Source organism: Macrobrachium rosenbergii, chromosome 10 (assembly GCF_040412425.1).
Source record: "Macrobrachium rosenbergii isolate ZJJX-2024 chromosome 10, ASM4041242v1, whole genome shotgun sequence".
NCBI lineage: Eukaryota > Metazoa > Arthropoda > Malacostraca > Decapoda > Palaemonidae > Macrobrachium > Macrobrachium rosenbergii.
Genome location: NC_089750.1, coordinates 9497231 through 9515411, shown reverse-complemented (window position 1 = coordinate 9515411; position 18181 = coordinate 9497231). Strand labels below are relative to the sequence as shown.

The 18181-nt window shown below is 34.4% G+C and overlaps 2 protein-coding genes across 4 annotated transcripts in view; one reads left to right on the top strand and one right to left on the bottom strand.

Annotated features, from left to right (window-relative positions):
- qsm (Zona pelucida superfamily protein qsm) overlaps nt 1–4189 on the top strand; it is a 172309-nt gene extending 168120 nt beyond the window's left edge. For all 3 annotated transcript variants that reach the window (XM_067109860.1, XM_067109861.1, XM_067109862.1), the window contains exon 7: nt 2215–4189. In XM_067109860.1, the coding sequence (XP_066965961.1) occupies nt 2215–2634 (420 nt within the window). In that variant the 3' untranslated portion in view covers nt 2635–4189. The remainder of the gene's footprint in view (nt 1–2214) is intronic.
- Nucleotides 4190–10428: 6239 nt separating this feature from the next.
- Nucleotides 10429–18181, bottom strand: part of LOC136842480 (inactive tyrosine-protein kinase 7-like) — a 187796-nt gene continuing 180043 nt past the window's right edge. The window contains exons 16-22 of the mRNA XM_067109857.1: nt 15949–16371; nt 14428–14531; nt 13856–14005; nt 13399–13509; nt 12792–12950; nt 11608–11751; nt 10429–11298 (exon numbers count right to left, since the gene is read on the bottom strand). Of these exons, the coding sequence (XP_066965958.1) occupies nt 11143–11298; nt 11608–11751; nt 12792–12950; nt 13399–13509; nt 13856–14005; nt 14428–14531; nt 15949–16371 (1247 nt within the window). The 3' untranslated portion in view covers nt 10429–11142. The remainder of the gene's footprint in view (nt 11299–11607; nt 11752–12791; nt 12951–13398; nt 13510–13855; nt 14006–14427; nt 14532–15948; nt 16372–18181) is intronic.

Below are 18181 nucleotides of genomic sequence, written 5' to 3'. Positions count from 1 at the left end.
TGGAAAAACTAGGTACAGTGCCATGAATGCAGATTTCTTAGCTAATTTTTAAATTTTATCTTAACTCATTAGGTGTTATTTCCCATATACTGCAGAGGGTAATGCTTACTGTGTGGTTTAAGTAGCTTACTGCAGGCAGTTCTCAAGGTTCTTTGCAGCCTCTCATTAGCCCCTGTTGTTCTCTTCCTACCTAGCTTTTCAATCACTCTAACTGTACATATCCCCAATTTTTAGTCCTCATTCATGAACAAATCCTTAATGAGTCACAGAACTGTGATTTGGCAGTCTTGTTAGACTGCTCTTGTCATATGTAAAATAGCTTGTGTGTAACTGGTTGGGAATGATGCTGGTTGACATATAAAATTCTGTCAGTAGGGCTTGTGTATATCACATGTTGCTCACAGCAGATCTGTATACACACCTCAAACCAAGCTGTAGTAGTCATACATTGGGGCTGTTATTAAGTGGACTTAGAACAAGAATGTTTTGCACCCATAGCATCCCCAGGACATGTGAAGGTAGTTAAGAACACCGATGGGACATGGCTTTATTCCACATACCTACACCAGACACTTAATCAATCACACACACACACGAGTATCACACAAGAAATCTCGAGTGCTACCAGACAACACCCTTCATGACAATAGTTTGTGGAAGATACATTTTGGCACATACAACTTTACTGTAATGTGTGCTGAAAGGGGTCACTCATGCCTGATAATTCAAGGATTCTACAGGAGTTAATCAGGTTTTTACTGGTTGGGGACATGTTTATAAGCCCACAGAAGACAGTCTCATAGCTATTAGGAATTTCCTGATGCCTATCATTCTCACCATCCCTGAGGTCAAGCCTTGGTTGGAATTTGTTAACCAGCTTCTCCTTCACTATCACATCATTAATGCAGTCTTCAGAAACTTTTTCAAGAAACAGACTGCAAAGCTTGTATATTGGGATGTGCCACTGCAAAACTAGTTTGAACAAGCATCAGGTGTCATATGCAAGTGGGCTAGAGACAGGCTCACATATTACTTAAGTCCTAGAGCACAGCAGCACTAAAAGAATGGAGTAGGGAGGGAATAGGCCTCTTCATCCGTCAACAATACTTGAGTTGCCTTACTGCCAACACCCTCATTTCTTGTAAGGGTGGATGGCAGATCCTTTGTGTTGTGTGGAATTAGTCTTCATATGCAGGCAGTAATATAGTGCTTTAAGAAAGCCAGGCTCTTCTTACCAGTGTCCAAACCTGATCTTTATGGATCATAACCCACTTGTCAAGTTCCTTGGTAATGTAGAACTGAAGAAAATTACCAACCCAAGACACTTTAGATTGAAGAAGAACTTTTAATTCACAGTTAAAGTATTAACCAATAAAAAAGAACTGTCTGGCAGACATCCTCTGCTGTACACTGGACAGCACAGATATCGAGCTAGAGGAATGTATGGCAGGCACTGTCATTGCCACCACTGATAGCAACCCTGAACAGGAGTGCTACATCATGGAGGAGGAGTCAGTCAGTCAACAACCTTCGCAGTGGACCCTACATTAACTTGGCACCTGTGAAGGGCTTACAAGAGGTGTGGTGTATCTGTGATAGTTACACATCAGGGACTTACAGGTGGAGCTGAGCAACCACAGAAGGCTCACTGGAGGTAATGTCCCTCTAGTTCCATTCAAGGTTCACTGGAGATGGTGTGCTTCCATGAGTTCCGCAACATCAGGGAAAGGATGGCTATGCACGAGGATAACTAGGGATGTGTGTCTGGTCATTTTGAAAGGGTTCATCTGTCAAGTGGCTGCAGGCCTATTCACAGGGAACCAAGGACTAGATTTCATACTATGGAGGCAGACAGATTATACTGGCCAGGTGTGGAGGGCACCTTGCAGCAGCACAGGGCCAGGTGCTAAGTGTGCATTAAGTATACACCATCACAGCCTACTGAACTGTTGCTCCTCACTTGACCAAGGCGTACATATTTACATAGGAATGAATAGGTAAAGATTTTCTTACACATATTGTAATAAAGTGCAGCAAGGTGGCTCAGAGCCTCTGATTTGAAATTAAGCAGTTACTGTGGAAACGGACTATGTAATTTAGTCTCGTCAGTGTTGCTGTAAGCTGTATTTCATGCAGAAATTTAATGTGATTCAGAGCTTAGCATAGAATAATTTTGGCAAATTTCAAGGGATAATGGTTTTATTTAATTTTCAGATTGCCTGTAGTAATGGCCAAATTGGATATGGACGTCGACGTAGAGGTGTGGGTGGCCGTCAGGCAGACCCAAACAAGATCTTTGAAATTACAATGATGACATTCTTGAAAATTGATGAAAAACTTAATGGAACACGAAAAAGCAGCTTGATAATTGAAGAAGACATGGATGGCATTACAAGAATGACTAATAAAATGACTGATGATTTGCCTAATGGTATGCCCAACAGTATGGTTGCTGTAGAACAAACTATTGAAAGTACTGATGATGCTTTGACCTGGAAATCATCAGATGATTATATTGCTGTGAAATCATCACGAGGGAATGAGCCAGCTTTCATCTATTTTAATAATGGACTGAAATTGACCAGCAGTTGGTATTTGACAATAATTTCTTTAGTATTATTTTTATTTCAGTAATTTCCACTGAGTTGACACAGTGCTAACCATTGGCCAAATTATTTTTGGAAAATTGGGATATTTGCTTTGTTTGTTACTTGTCAGATCAATATGTCTTTGATTGCATTAATTAGTGAATGGACAAGTTATATCCAAAAGCAAAATCAAAAGAAGGAATTAGAAGATTACATCTTATTAAGCTTTAAATTTGTACTTTGATGAATTTTCATTGAAGGTTTTGCATTTTTTTCCTTTTGTAACCTTTGCCTTGTATTGAAAGTATTCATTTCTTGGATAATCTTAGTTGTATGCAAGTCTGTTTACTTGCAAATCATACAAAGTTGTATAGTAGAGAAGTTCCAGGTCAAAAGCAATTGATTCAAGAGTCAAGTTGCTATGACATGCAAATAATTTTATACAAAAAATTATAGTCATGGAAATTTACTTTAAGCTTAATCTTCTAGTAATTTCATACAATAGTATGATACATCAGACTGTCAAATAACACTCAAAGACACATGTCAAAAGGCAAATAGTCCTGAGTTTGCCAATGCCACAATTTTTTTTTTACACACTGGCAGCCCACAGAGGAAACTGTCAAAAAAAAATACTTATAATACAAGGCAAAAATGTGATATTTGTGTTGTATAATGTCTGAAATGTGCCATTGAGTGGTGGTTTGTGAAATGTAGAGCAATCTGTAGACAAAACAGTAAAATGAAGTCTTCAGTATGTAAATTTAGTATAAATAATGTAATTGAGGTTAAAGGAATTTAAGTCTCTTTCAAACAGGAGGAGCATGTTAGAGACAGTTTTACCTATGGTGTTTAATTTTTTTACCAGTTAATAAAAACCATAATGTACACCAACTGTTAAAGACATAAATTACCCTTTCTACAGATTACTCAACATATAAAATGTTTTCCCAGACACTTTTTAATGTGTGCCACATTAGTGTACCATATTTGTATACACCATTTCTGATGTCTTAATTCATCTGATGCATTTTTAGTTTCAAGATCAACAACTCTTATGTGAAATCTAAGGGATGTGCTGCATTTCACAAGTACCTTTAGTACTCTGATTCCAGTTGCTGGTACCACAGTAGCATTAATTCTATACACTTAAATTTTTATTAATGGGAAAATGATGCTCCTGCATCGTATTTTAATATCTATGTCACTTTGGTGTTGGTTACATATCTTACTGATCTTTAAATGTCTATTGCCTGTGCTCATAATGCTGCAGTCTAGTGTGCTTGATATTCTGCTGTCTTGATTACTAAACATTTTACCAATTTTTAATACAGAATTTGTTTGCTGACTAAAGCTTGCCTTAAAGCTAGAATGACAAGTAAACTGTATTAGATACTTCTGGTAAGATGCTGAGTAATTTAATACAGAATATTTAGCACCTAGTTAGACTTGAGAGTGCCACTGATAGTTAAGTGCAAACTGACTTTGGCACTGAAGTCTTTTACATGATGTTGACCTTGAGGTCGTTAACAGCAACTAACAATGTGCTTGTACAGCTGTATATTATAATTCCTAAGTAAAATAAATTAGGATTGTTTAAATATCTTTTTTTATTTCCATAACCCTGAAAGCTTCAAGAGATGTAACTTGACCTTTCAAGACACTGACAAACATATATATACATCTGCAAGATTTTTCATACCTGATTGTCACTTTACACTTTAGTTGTCTCACTTCTATAATAACAGTAGTTTCCAATAAATAAGATAGTTACAGATGCAAATTTTTTTTTACCATAATGCGAGATTGGGTTTCAAAATAGGATTCATGAAGAAGCCTCCTTTAAATTTGCCCTTCTGTTAAATGCTGCAACTAAGTACATTGCCCTCTTTTTAATCTAAAACCAGATAATTTCTTTTGCATACAAACTGTAAAATGACTTTATAACTATTTTACAATTTAAATTTATAACAATTTAACAGAAAGGCAAGGAAGGATGTATTTTGAACTTCAATTCAAAAATCCTATTTATATCATGACATATTTATTATATATATAAAAATAACATGACATATGTACATAACACAGTATACCAAAAAACACAGTACTGTATACCAAAATTTCATTATTTGAGCTGCACGCTTCTTTTGAAAAACTTACAAACTTGCCGTAAACAGTTCTCTCAAACAGATTTCTCTTGGTAGCTTTCATATTAATCACAGACACAATGACATATAACCACTATACAATTAGTATACCTTTTTATTACAGATATATATTGGAATGAATCTGTTTGTAAATGTGATGACAAGTACAAACCATATTGGTATGGCTGGACAATACATTTGTAACTTAAAAAGCAGGAGATAATGGTTATACAGCAAAAATATGCTATTCACAGAGCAGTTTTAAGTGTGGGTATTGTGATGGTACTGATAAACAACTCAGTGTAGTCATTCAATATGAATGGTTAGATAAATGTAACAAAACAGACATATCTGATATAAAATCCCATGCCACATGGAATATGAGCTGATTGCTATTGAATTAACATGACCAGCATGGTGACACCATCACTTAAGTTTCCCCAAGATACATGTGAAATACTATATAAAGCCTGCAGAACATATAATTTTATATCCCAAGATACATGTGAAATACTATATAAAGCCTGCAGAACATATAATTTTATATATTATGCACCTTGCTATCTTCAGGAATAGCCTTTCACTAGAATTTTGAACATAATACAATAGCTTTAATAAAACCAATCTAAAATCACACTATTTATATAACAAAATTTCAAAAAGTCAAAATGTATGCAATTAAAGAGAAATGGTCAAACAAGTTTCTTACAGGTGCATTAAACTAGGAGTGCAGGTATTCTTTGGCAGAAGTTTGGAAGAGGAAATTTTAGAATGCAGGTAGAATATGCTTGGCAGTTTTGGAATACAAGAAGGGTTTATATGCACACTACAAACTCAAACTTACAGTGAAGGTTTTTCTAAATACCCAAATCTTGGACTCTAATAGCATTTGGTCATAAATCTTCATATCCTACTTGGATGTTCAAACAACTGAAATATTTTACACTGCTGATTGAAGAATTGGTCACCCACATCTTGAAATTTTACTGTACTTAGAAACTGCATTAATAATGTTTAAATTAGTTGAGAAATGGGGCAAATAAAGTATTTACACAATCGAGATAAAATCTGCAGTAAAAACATGACTGATTAGTGCTATCCTAAAATATGTTGACCTTATATCATTTCGTTCAACCGGTTGTAAGGCAAACTGTCGGTGGACAGAATGTCGAAAGACAATGTCTTGACTTATAAAATGTTAATTTTCAAAATTTCTATACACTTAAAGAAAACTTGACAAAAAGTCAAAAGGAGTAGATTAACAGCTCTTTTCCGAAAGGAGCATAATCAAAAGTATCATCACAAAGCCAATTTACTTTTGTTTCTATAAGTCAATTTTTTTAAGTGTAAATGCTGACTATTTTACTGAATAAAAAAAATTGCTTGCCTCTCGCGGAAACAGTCAAATCCTCATCAAGAGACTCAGAATTACAAATTCTTCTTATTGTACGAGCATGGGATTCCTTCCTAAGTAAAGTGATAACGGCTTTCACAGAAATACTCTGCATGCACTTACTTATTTAGTTGAAGTTACTTCTTCTAAGGTCTTAGTGATTTTTTAATTTTCTTGTGCCTGAAGCTCATCTTTTCGCACCATTTTGGGAGGATGACAATGGTCTTTAGTCAAAGACAATTTCTTTTCCATCACTAACAATTCTGTCACTGCAATAACTGCGTTTTTCACATCGCCAGTAATGCCAGTAAGTTCTTTCTCCGTTTTTCTTATCCACCACATACTTATATCCTTCGCATAAAAGCTTTTTGCCTCCCATGTTTGAGTTAATTTACATTTTAAAAAAGGGATTATATTCAACAAGAAAAAAAAATCGGCACTACACTTTTGAATTCCAAAGATAGAAACATAACATACTAGCTCACTGGATAAAATTATTATTGTGCATTTGTTAGTAATGAGTCATGTGATGCAACATGACTAGTTTAACAGTTTTGTCAAGATAATTACCATCAAAAGTCCATTTATTCCACTTTGTGGAATTAAATATGGCAGTTGGGCAGTTAATTTTCTAAGATGATTTTTTTGACATTGACCTTTGGTATTTTGTCTGCACACCATTTTGTCTCTGACATTTTATCTAACGACACATTGTCTTTTGACACTTTATCCATCGACATTTTGTCTGCACACACTTTAACTATAGTATTTCAAAATTATATGACACCACTTAAATATTTGGTGAAATTATCACATGATTTAATCAAAAAGCCATGTTAATGCTTTTTTTAAGATACAGTATTAAATCATCACTCTGGAAGAAAACTTTACAATTCGAATTTTGTAACCCCTTGAAGTCCAATTTTAAGTAATAAGTAATTTGAGAGCCAAAAATGTTTAAAAGACAACAGAGGATGCATTTAAAAAAAATATATATATATATAAAACCCAAAAGTTTAAGTAAACAGACATCGTGTCCTGTTGATATTTGACATAACATCAACCACAGCCTTACTAGATCTACTGCTTCAGTATGCCATAGGGAATGACAATCCTTAATTCATGTACACAAATAATGGTATATTATACAGTTTCTTATAACTTCAATCAACTTTGCTTCACTCCCACATGGGTATTACTATGCATTCAGTTATAGAGGGGTGTATGGAGGAACCTCCTTCTAAGGCAATTTTTTGCATTAAAAAACAAAATCCTTACTAAGCTGTCCATGCTTATGTAACTGAGGTAAAGAGGAACAATCTAACTGAGACTGAAGTTGATACAGATCTATCCCTGAAACAAGAGATTAGGACAAGGTGGTTGGGAAGGTCTTTTTGCATGCAAACTGGCTAGTAGGGATGGAATGAGTCTGCATGCCTACCTGGAGGGTTTCAGAGTACACTGACTGACTTTCAATGGCAATGTTATGAGATTAGGTGGGTGAGGTAAGATGAATTCACTAATGGCTAAGGAGAAAGTTACATGACTGCTCTAGCAAACATCACAGACATACTTTAATAGAAAATATAACAAGCGCTTGCAAGAAACATTCCTGATGAAGAGCGAGACAAAGGTGTAGATAGCAGCAAATTGCACATTTATCCTGACTAACTGATAAACTATTTAAACAATGCTGACATCACCTGCATTTTTACCTTGCACACTACTGACTTTAGTGAAAGCAAAATCCTCTGCCTGGACTTATGTGTAAGCCCTCTTAATGTGCTCCCTGGCTTATTACAAAGCACTGTTAAGACCACTAATTCTCATTTATGAACTCTTTTAACATGCTGGTCTGATGGACTTCTTTTTAAACAAGAAGCAAAATTCTGAGTAGACAAACTTAAAGCAGCTGCACAGATAGGATGCAACATACCAATGGGAAATGAAGACAGCTAAAGTAATAGACACATCTCAGTGTAGATGCAGTTGATGAGACAGTGTAAAGAACCCTTTATTACTGTCAACAGTATACCATACAAGACACACTGTAGGTATACCTCCCTTACAGGAAATAGTCTCTTTACCCAAAAGTCTGTACAGTAATGCTCTTTGAGATTTGGCAATATGAGTACTGAGTACATGGGGCTCGTCCAGCTTAGGGTTTAAGATACTAAAAGGCTACTGTCATGCAAAATCAGTCATATATTAACCCTCCATGAACTCGTAAAAGGTCGTAAAATGCACTGTTAAGATGGAATAGGTATGGAAGAGTAGGTTAAGAGTTACATAAGTATTTTTATGGAGAAGCCTCTCCTGTTGCTAGCAGCAAGACTTATAGCTGTTAATTAGAAACTTTGTCAATATAAATAGAGCTTGATAACACCTATCTGTGCAGAGATCCTCCAATTTCAAGGCAAGATCTTGAAGGGAAAGCAATATACCCCATCATGTAGTTCACTGGCACCTTGGATAAATGTAATTACGAAATTTCAAATAAATTATAAAAAATTTTCACTATCCTATTTCAACAGCACATGACATACTTCATCTGCTAGTCAAAACTGAACTACAAATTTATATTCATGCTCCAAGTGACTGAATATGCAAAATCAACAGCTTAGGAGTCAAGAGGGCATTACTCCTCATGAGGAAGTTTGCTGAAGTGGTTACTGTGCATTACTACCTTAATAGGTAAAATCATTTTAACACCAAGACCAATCTTTCAAATGGGAAGTATTGTTGTCCTCGTGTCTACAACAGGTAATGTCTCCATTCACTTGTTACCAGAACTTGGTTTCTAGGATATATATTCAACATTTTTTTCTTGGACATTTAGAGTTCCATGCTCTCCTTTCTATCATCAAGAGTTTCGACAAGGGAAGACCTTCCTCTCAAATCTACACCTCCACCTTCACCAAACCTCTTCCTATAAAGCAGAAGTTACATTTTCTTTAAACAAAAGAGGTTTCTGTGAAACAGATTCTTTTTAGAATAAATGGCATCTCATGAAACTATGTAGCTTGACTGTGCCTAACTGCAATCCCGAACAGCATACACATAAGAGTTAGGTAACAGTATAGAAAGAAAAATCTTCAGACGAATTCCACGTATACTTGCACCTTTTCAACTAACAACTGGAATGTTTGATGTCCTATTTAGGAGTCAATGTGCTAAGAAATGCAAGAAATGGATCAAGGATTTACAAGATCAGAGGTAGCAGCAACAAGAAGTACTATACTGTATAAATATCCGACAGGAAATGAACTGTGGTACAGTACTGGTAATTCTCACAAACTGCGATAAAATCTACTTCAGGGTGCTTGGTCATATCAGTGTGGTATTTGTGTCAGGTACCTAATGATCTGATCTAGGTTACTGGATTGCAAATGTTAAGCAGTTCCATAACCACAAGATCAGCAATGACTGATTTAATCTTTTCCATAGAGCATCAAAACTAACAAGTGCTTTGACTACATGAACACCTATTGGGAAGTCAGATACCAAAGGATAGTGCTGTACTATGAGATTTATAAAAACCATGCAATAGAGAAGAAAATTTGGTCAAGGGCAACTGAAATTCAGATATCCCATGTCCTTGAGTCTTGCAATAAATAAGTTATTTTTATGATAGGTGCAAGCTTTATTTGTAGATTAGGAAGGAAGAATGCTGATGCAACAGGCGATGGTAAAGAAGGCAAGAATTCAAAAGAAGAGATAATGGTCAACTTCATGTATGCAGATGAGTATATATATATATATATATATATATATATATATATATATATATATATATATATATATATATATATATATATATATATATATATATATACACATAAAAATATATACTGTATGTATATACACATATATAAAACATATATATATATATATATATATATATATATATATATATATATATATATATATATATATATATATATATATATATATATATATATATATATATATATATATATATATATATATATATATATATGTATATATATATATATATATATATATATATATATATATATATATATATATATATATATATATACAAAATATATATATACAAAAATATATATATATATATATATATATATATATATATATAAAATATATATATATATACAAAAATATAATATATATATATATATATATATATATATATACAAATATATATATATATATATATATATATATATATATATATATATATATATATACATACACACACACACACACATATTCAAGTGATTGTACATAACTGTGTCAGGATGGATGCCTTTCTTTATAAAAAAAAAATAGATGTAACTAAGCAATAACAAAGTATACTCAACTAAACTTTCACACTAAGATCCATAAAACCAACTTTTAAAAGGTTACGCTAAAAATAATAGGGAATGTGTTCCTCTCACTTAGTAGTGGTAACTTATCACATAATCAATTTCAACCATAAAATTATTCCAACTAGAAGTAGAACATAAAACTCAAAACAGAAACTTTGCTAGTTCTGTTAAGGTTAAAGTTAATCTCAAAGATTCACAGCCAATGCATGTAATAATAACTGGACAACTGTACATATATCAGTATTTCTTAAACATCATCTGGCCCCCATGACCCATGTGAGTAATCAAAATAAAATTTTTTTAGCAAAGTTTAAATTTATAACTTCAGTGTAATAGTCTTTTGTACCACATAAGGCTATTATACTAGTTTTCCAAATTTCAGTGGAAATTCATTACAATTTTCAATCAGCACTCCAGAGCTTAGCAAAATTACTAGCTATTTATGTTCCAATTTCTCAGATTTCCTAACAGCTTCCCATCAGAACAAAATACTGTACTATAGTACTGTACAGGAACTCCTAGCTAGAGGATGCCATTCAGAAGAGACTCCTTAAGGTACTGACAATGAAAAACTGATTTGTATGAACATTACTTACAGGAAAATTCATGCTCCATGCATGGCAACAGAAAAGGGATACTCTGTATAAGAAAGAAAATTGTCAAGTCATTGCTGTCAGGCTCTCCACAACTGTAATGATGGATGGTCTGATTTTTGGCGAGAGTCTCCAACAACTCTCAAGTAGATTTACTAAATCCGCTGGAGTTCTGGGAGGTGCAGAGCAATGCAGTTCACCAGATTCTGCAGCACTTATAACCTAAAATAATGTGTAAAAATTACTCAAGCAACTAATATTGTATGATACTGTATGTAGGTTAAGTACACTATATATTATATGAGAAATAAAATCAGTATTTTTCACAATACCATTATTCATGAGGTGGACACACTCATTTGCAAAAAATAAAAAAGGCTATTACTTCATCAAATGTTTTCACAGAATAGAAATGTCATAATTATATGAAAAATATATATATGAAAAAATCTTAAGAATTCAGAGCAATTTATGGGCCAAAATTTTTAAATGACATTAGTCATTTATTACGCACATTCTCATGAAACTTACCTGATGATCTGTAAGATCTGAATGAGGAATGTCAGCCTGAGTTAATAGTTCCCAAGCTAACCATGCCCATGAAAAGACAGAACTCTTCATGCTATACTCCTCTTCTATCAGTGCTTCTGGGGCTAACCATCTGACAGGTAGTACCTGCAGAACAACAAATACATAGAGTTTCATGCAAGATGCAGTAAAAGAAAAATAGGACAACTCATGATCCCATTTCAAAAACAGTTTTACTCCTTAGTAAATAGGAATGCTAACGCTATCATCAAATACTCATGTATAGAGAACAGAAAAGAATATAAAATTTAGGCCAAAAGCCAAGCACTGGGACCTATGAGGTGATTCTGCACTGAAAGAGAAATTGAGATTAAAAACATTTTAAAGGTGTAAAATGAGGAAAACCCCACAGTTGCACTATGAAACAATTATTAGGAGAGGGTGGAAAGTAAGATGAAGAAAGAGAATATGAACACAAGTACAGTAAAAGAAGTGAAAGGGGATGCAGCTAGGGGCTGAAGGGACGCTACAAAGAACCGTAAGTAATGCCTAAAGTGCACCACATGAGGTGCATTAACGGCACTATCCCCCTACAGGGTACTCATATGTATAATGCTAAACATATTTCCAGCAAAATATGTGACTTCCATCTAACATTCTGGCAAAATATCTGCCATCCCAAAGTAGATGAATTCAGAAAGCTTGTTTCCACACTGCAAATCTGTAACCACTCTTGATCATGGAAATATTCAAAAGCATTGCATCTTTCATGGTCGATTAATTTTCAGTCCACTTGCCTGCAGCTTACCCGACCATATAAGTGTAATGCAAAACCTCAGTTTAAGACTACCAGTTCACCTGATAAAAAGTTATTCATGGAAAAGCAGTCTATAAATATGCAATTCCAACAACTCATTGGTCTCCTTAAACCACTTAATATTCATCATCACTGCCTTCAACACTGTGTGATACAAAGGGCTTCTATGAAATTCTATGCTTTGTCTTCCATATTCACTACAATGATAATGCTAATAATACTACACTATTTCCAGCACTTAAGTTTACATAAAAAATATATACTGTACCTTAAATGAAGTGGAAGCTGTGTATTCTATGTCAATATTTAGTTTTAGGCCACCAATTTAATCCTTAAATGGCAGACTTAATAAAGATATTGCAATATTCACCTGGTTCCTGTAAGTGCAATACTCTGCTGAATAAGCATCACGTGTGAGAGCTGGAGAAGCTAGTTTGATCTGCAGTGTAGAGGTGATCAAACAATTTCTGGCTGCTATATCTCGATGGGTATATCGTCTGCCACTTAAAAACTCTAAACCTTGAGCTGCCTAGAAAACAAAATTGTGAAAAATAGGTATCAGAGAATAATCACTGTTCGTTAAGAAAATCAGGACCATGAATTCAGAACATATGACCTGGTGACTATTAAATACATTATTGTAGCAGGTTAAACAATTAGTAAAGCTTACACTATTCATTCGTTAGGTCTCAAGCATAAAAAGTTCATGTGAAACTCTAACTATCAACATCACAGTTTCTCAAAGAATATTATGTCATGACGTTTCAACATGAAAGGACTTTATCAACCACCAGTCAGTAAAAAAAAAAACATTATACAGTAGATTTACAGTGAAATTACACATTTGGTTACATAAAAAATTGTTTAGAGGTACATAACAAATTTACAGCCTTAATAAAAGGATGCCCCAAAAATTATGCAATTGTTAGGGATCAACACTGTTGAAGCTAAAATGAATTGCAATTGACAATAATTACCTGCAAAGCCAGGCTGAGGCACTGCTGGTATGTGAGAGGTGGTGGTCTTAAACTCCCAAGAGGCCTTGGGGACTCTTTCCTTGTTGCTAAAAGGAATTGCTTCAAGTCACCCTGAAAGAACAAAATGACAAAAAAATCTTCACATCAATGTAACATAATTTTCATTTGCTGACACCTTTGATCATCAGGGGACAACTACTGAAAATTAATCTGAGTAGTCAATAGTTCCAAATAAAATAACAAAATGAAATACTGGTTCTAGACAAAATCACAGTAGTCTGTAAATACATATGCATTTGGTGCAAAAAAATAAATGTTAATTTAATGTATATACTGTATTGTCTATGGCAAATATTCTAACATGCTTAGTAACCAATAACCACAAAAATATGTTCCAGTTTGGTCATGGAAAAATCAAGAATACAATAAGGATAACCCATAGCTTATCCATACATACCCAATCTGTATACTGGGTGACAAGAAGGTGAGGCGTATGTGATGTACACATACCTAGACTTGACACTACATGCGGATGAGTGGGACCACTAAACATAGCTGCTTCTCTACAGACTTCAGCCAGCAAGTGATCATCTCTTGTACTTATCACCTGTGAAAAATGTTGATCTGTAACTGTTATAACATTCCAGTACTGCATACTGTACTGCTGTCTGAAAGATGTCTTCAAACTTATAATGTTTTGCTTGTCTTAAGAATGTACAGCTCAATTACCTAAAACTACCTCAGCGTAAAAAATTACAAACACCTAGAAAATCTGACAATTTTAAGAAATAAAGAGATTTTGAAAGATATATAAGTTTCAAGTCAACCAGATTACTTTACACTAACAGTACTATTAAAAATTTAGTCAGTACTAAAATCTGGATTACATTACATTCATAATAAAAGTAATCTCAAATTTTCTTTGCTAGGCAATAATACACAATAGTTCCATTGAATTAAACAACTAAGCTCAACCTCATATGACAATAAGAAAAGGGGATAAAACTAAACTGTGACAAAGTATTCTACCTTAACCATGACAAGTTTGTCCGAATCTGGTGGATTATCTTCACTGACTTCTTCTGCTGAATTTCTAAGTCTTGCTAATTGCACATCGCCAAACTCCCCTCGCCCTGTGGAACATAACGAACAGACATATTTCAACATAGCTAAGAAGTACTACAGTCACATAATGCAAACCTTCTAAAGTATTAATAATAAAAGGTATTAATAATAAAAGCAACTAAAAAGAAGCATTATAATTAAGGATGTTTTGTATTATGTCTTTAGTTCAGCAGTCTGGTTAAAACTACAGCAATCTTTATATCTAACTTGTATTAAGCCAATCTTAGCCAACATCATGAAACTGAGACTAAAAAGCAGACTCATAAGAAAGATCCAAATCAAAATAAAATATTTTATCGAGTTATTTTCAAAAACTAAATAGAAAAGAATAACCTAATAAGATTGCAAATGGTTGCAGAGCAACCCATTTACAGTGGTACCTCGGTTTCCGACGCTAATCCGTTCTAGAAGGAATGTCGAGATTCGATTTTGTTGAATTCCGAATCAATTTCGACCATAAGAAATAACTGAAAATGGATTAATCCGTTCCTGACCACCAGTCACTACTCCAACCTTGTCTTTTTATACAAAACACTACACACATTACAATTAAATAAGTTCAGAGTTAAATAACTTACCTTATTAGAAGTCTTCTTACAGTTTTAAATGCATACTGTATAAAAAAAATTGGCCTACCAGCGGTAGACCGAGCGCTGCAGGCTAGGCTAGGCAGCCCATATGCACTCCAGAATGTACTGTAACGGGTACGCACAAAAACTGTTGTTAATGATAAATACAATGAAAAACAAGCCTGGTCATTATATTAAATTAATAAAACAATATTAAAAATAAGCCGAATGTACTGTAGAGTCTGTTATAAAAATTAAGAAAAACGTCTTAAGTTACGTCGGCATCGGCAGCTTGTGGCAAGCGCAAATGTAAACAAACCAGAGAGCCATCCTGGTGGCATATCGCGGTACTACTGTAATTACATAAACATTGTGTACGTTCAGGATTGTATTAATTTATGGTAAATTCCATTCAGAGTCTACTGTAAGTGCTTTTAAATGTGCGTGGGAAGAACGCCACCAACAACGCCAACTAGCGGCGGCGTTACCGAAACACTTTTGTTTACAAACATCACGTTTCGTCGACGGGTCGGATTGCGTCGGGTCGGATTCCGGTTTGTTGTTCGGGAACCGGCGCAAAGTTTACTCAGCATTTCGTGTCGGAATCCGATTTTGTCGAGTTTCGGTACGGTCGGAGACCGGGGTTCCACTGTACTCCCAAATAAACTTATAAATTCTATAGTCTGAAACAAAAAATACTCTAAAGAAATGTTTATAAACCAAACACAAGCATAACTATACTACATAAAGAAAAACATTTGATCTACACTTATCAAAGGAAACAATGTCACAAGAGTAGGATGGCAGCAAAAAAATCTAAATAGCAAAATAGAAAATCAGTCATGTAATCTCATACCTAAGGTCAACAAGACTTGGATATTCTCCCTTTGGAGTCCACTTTTATCATCCTGATGGAGACCCATAAAGGTAGACTCTTGTCTGGTGTTGTAATATTCACTGGGGCCAGCTTGAACTATACTTTGGGCAGAAGGAGAAGAATTGTGTTGAAGAGGGGAGGACTGCTGGGTTGATATTGAGGACCCTCCTATGGTTCTAGTGGAGGCTTGAGAGTGACCTAGTTGAGTGGATGTTCCCAGTGTATGAGGAGAGACTTGAGAAAGCTGTAGCTGACAAAGATGATCAGCTTGAACCACAGGTTTTACACTACCATGAGCCACAGCCTCGCGAACTTCTACAGCAGTGCCGCTTCCACCTGGATGTCCATTGTGCATCAGTCTTTCTTGTTCCTCAGCATTTTGGGCATCTTCTCCTGACTCAGCTGTAAGTAAGTCATACTGGCTTATTTCATGTATAGCTATAGAAAACTAATAACAAAGAAATCATTAGTATACTGTCATAACCTCATCATGTACATAATGCGACAGATAAGAGCATAAGATCAAAATTAAAGATAACTAAGCAAAGCCTACAGCAGTTGACCAAATGAAAAAGCAACTACGCAACAACTGTTTGAATCAACTTAATTAGGGACACACCTGACACACAAGGCATCCACTTCAATAATGACCTTCTATGCATTAAAAATCATTAGTGTTTCATCATCTATTTCTGTATCTTGGCATTACTAAACAATCCCTCTAAGTCCTAAAAAGTTACTAAATAAGGAGTAAACAATATATGGCAAGAAAGAAAAAATAAACACTTCCATAAAGAAACAGCTGTTGATGGAAGTTATACGAAGAGGTTTACATGATGCTAAAATCATCAGTGTCACTGGATACTGTACTATTGTAATAAAAAATGTGGTTCCTGCCTGTAATTTACAATTTTAATTTTTAAAGGAAAACAGTACATTAATCATATTAACATTCAGATTCAGCATCCAAACAACAGAGTACCAATGAACTTTCAAATTTAAATTCTATACGCCTGATAGGAAGTTTAATTTTTCATTTCTACATTTGAACAGGCTGACAACATTAGCCTACAAGGACCATCAAACTTCAGATGAACAGCCTTTTGTCTTATTGTGGTATGAAAGAGTTTAGGCACAAACTTACACATCTGTTAAACTTGTTCAACCCTAAGTTATTTCTTCAACAAATTTTATTTTTGGGACTCCTTGGTAATTAGATACACGTACAGTAATCACCTAACCCGAGTACAGCACTGTAGTCATAATCATGATCATCATCATGTTCTATAGTAAAGCATCCATTCTGTAACAGCCAATGAAACTACTGCTAGTCTAACAAAAAGGATAATACTTGCTGCAGTAAAATGGCTATATACAATATACAGTAATTCTAGCTATAGCAGAGAGGTTGTATATAATACTTGCTCTGATTATAAGTTACATAGCATCCTTGATCTAATAAGAGTAAATAATATCTAAGATGAACATCAAGATTGCACAGAAATATAGCTTGATCTAAAAAAAAAGGTTACAGGGCTTCCTTGGTCAGTCAATTACATTCCACTCATCAGAGCATAGTCAATACCAGAATGAGGTAAAACCCCAAAAGACATCATTACTTTACTTGACAGTGAAACATTTAAGGTACAGTCTAAGAGATACTATGCAGAGCAAAAGCACCTCACTGAAAGCTCTGCAGACAGGGTCATATCATAGCACCAATCAACATTCAAACATATTCATATGCTTAATTAAAGCGTTTACGATATCACGAACGAAGTCTCAGATATCTCGCTTTAGGGGAAATAGGTGATAAAACAGCTTGACAGAGATAGCACAAACATATTACTTACAATGTTTATTTGCAAACATAAAGAAAAGTTTCACATACTTTTCATTTAAAGGTCTGTCAAATGTGGTTTCTAATAGACTCTCTTCTAAAAGTATCTTCTCTACAGTTTAAGAGACAAAGAAACAAACTCATCTCAAGGATCATCACATTATTAAAACTGACTAATGTTGATTGTGTATATACTTAGTAATGGAAAACTGACAAGTCACATTACAATGACTGGACATCATAGAACCAAGTACAGTACTGTAATCAGTAAAATGAATATGCCCTTAACAGCTACAGTAAACAAAAATAGTGACACTGTAATCATAAACATTGGGAAGATACCCAAAAAAATTAAAAGTAACAGAAATGCTA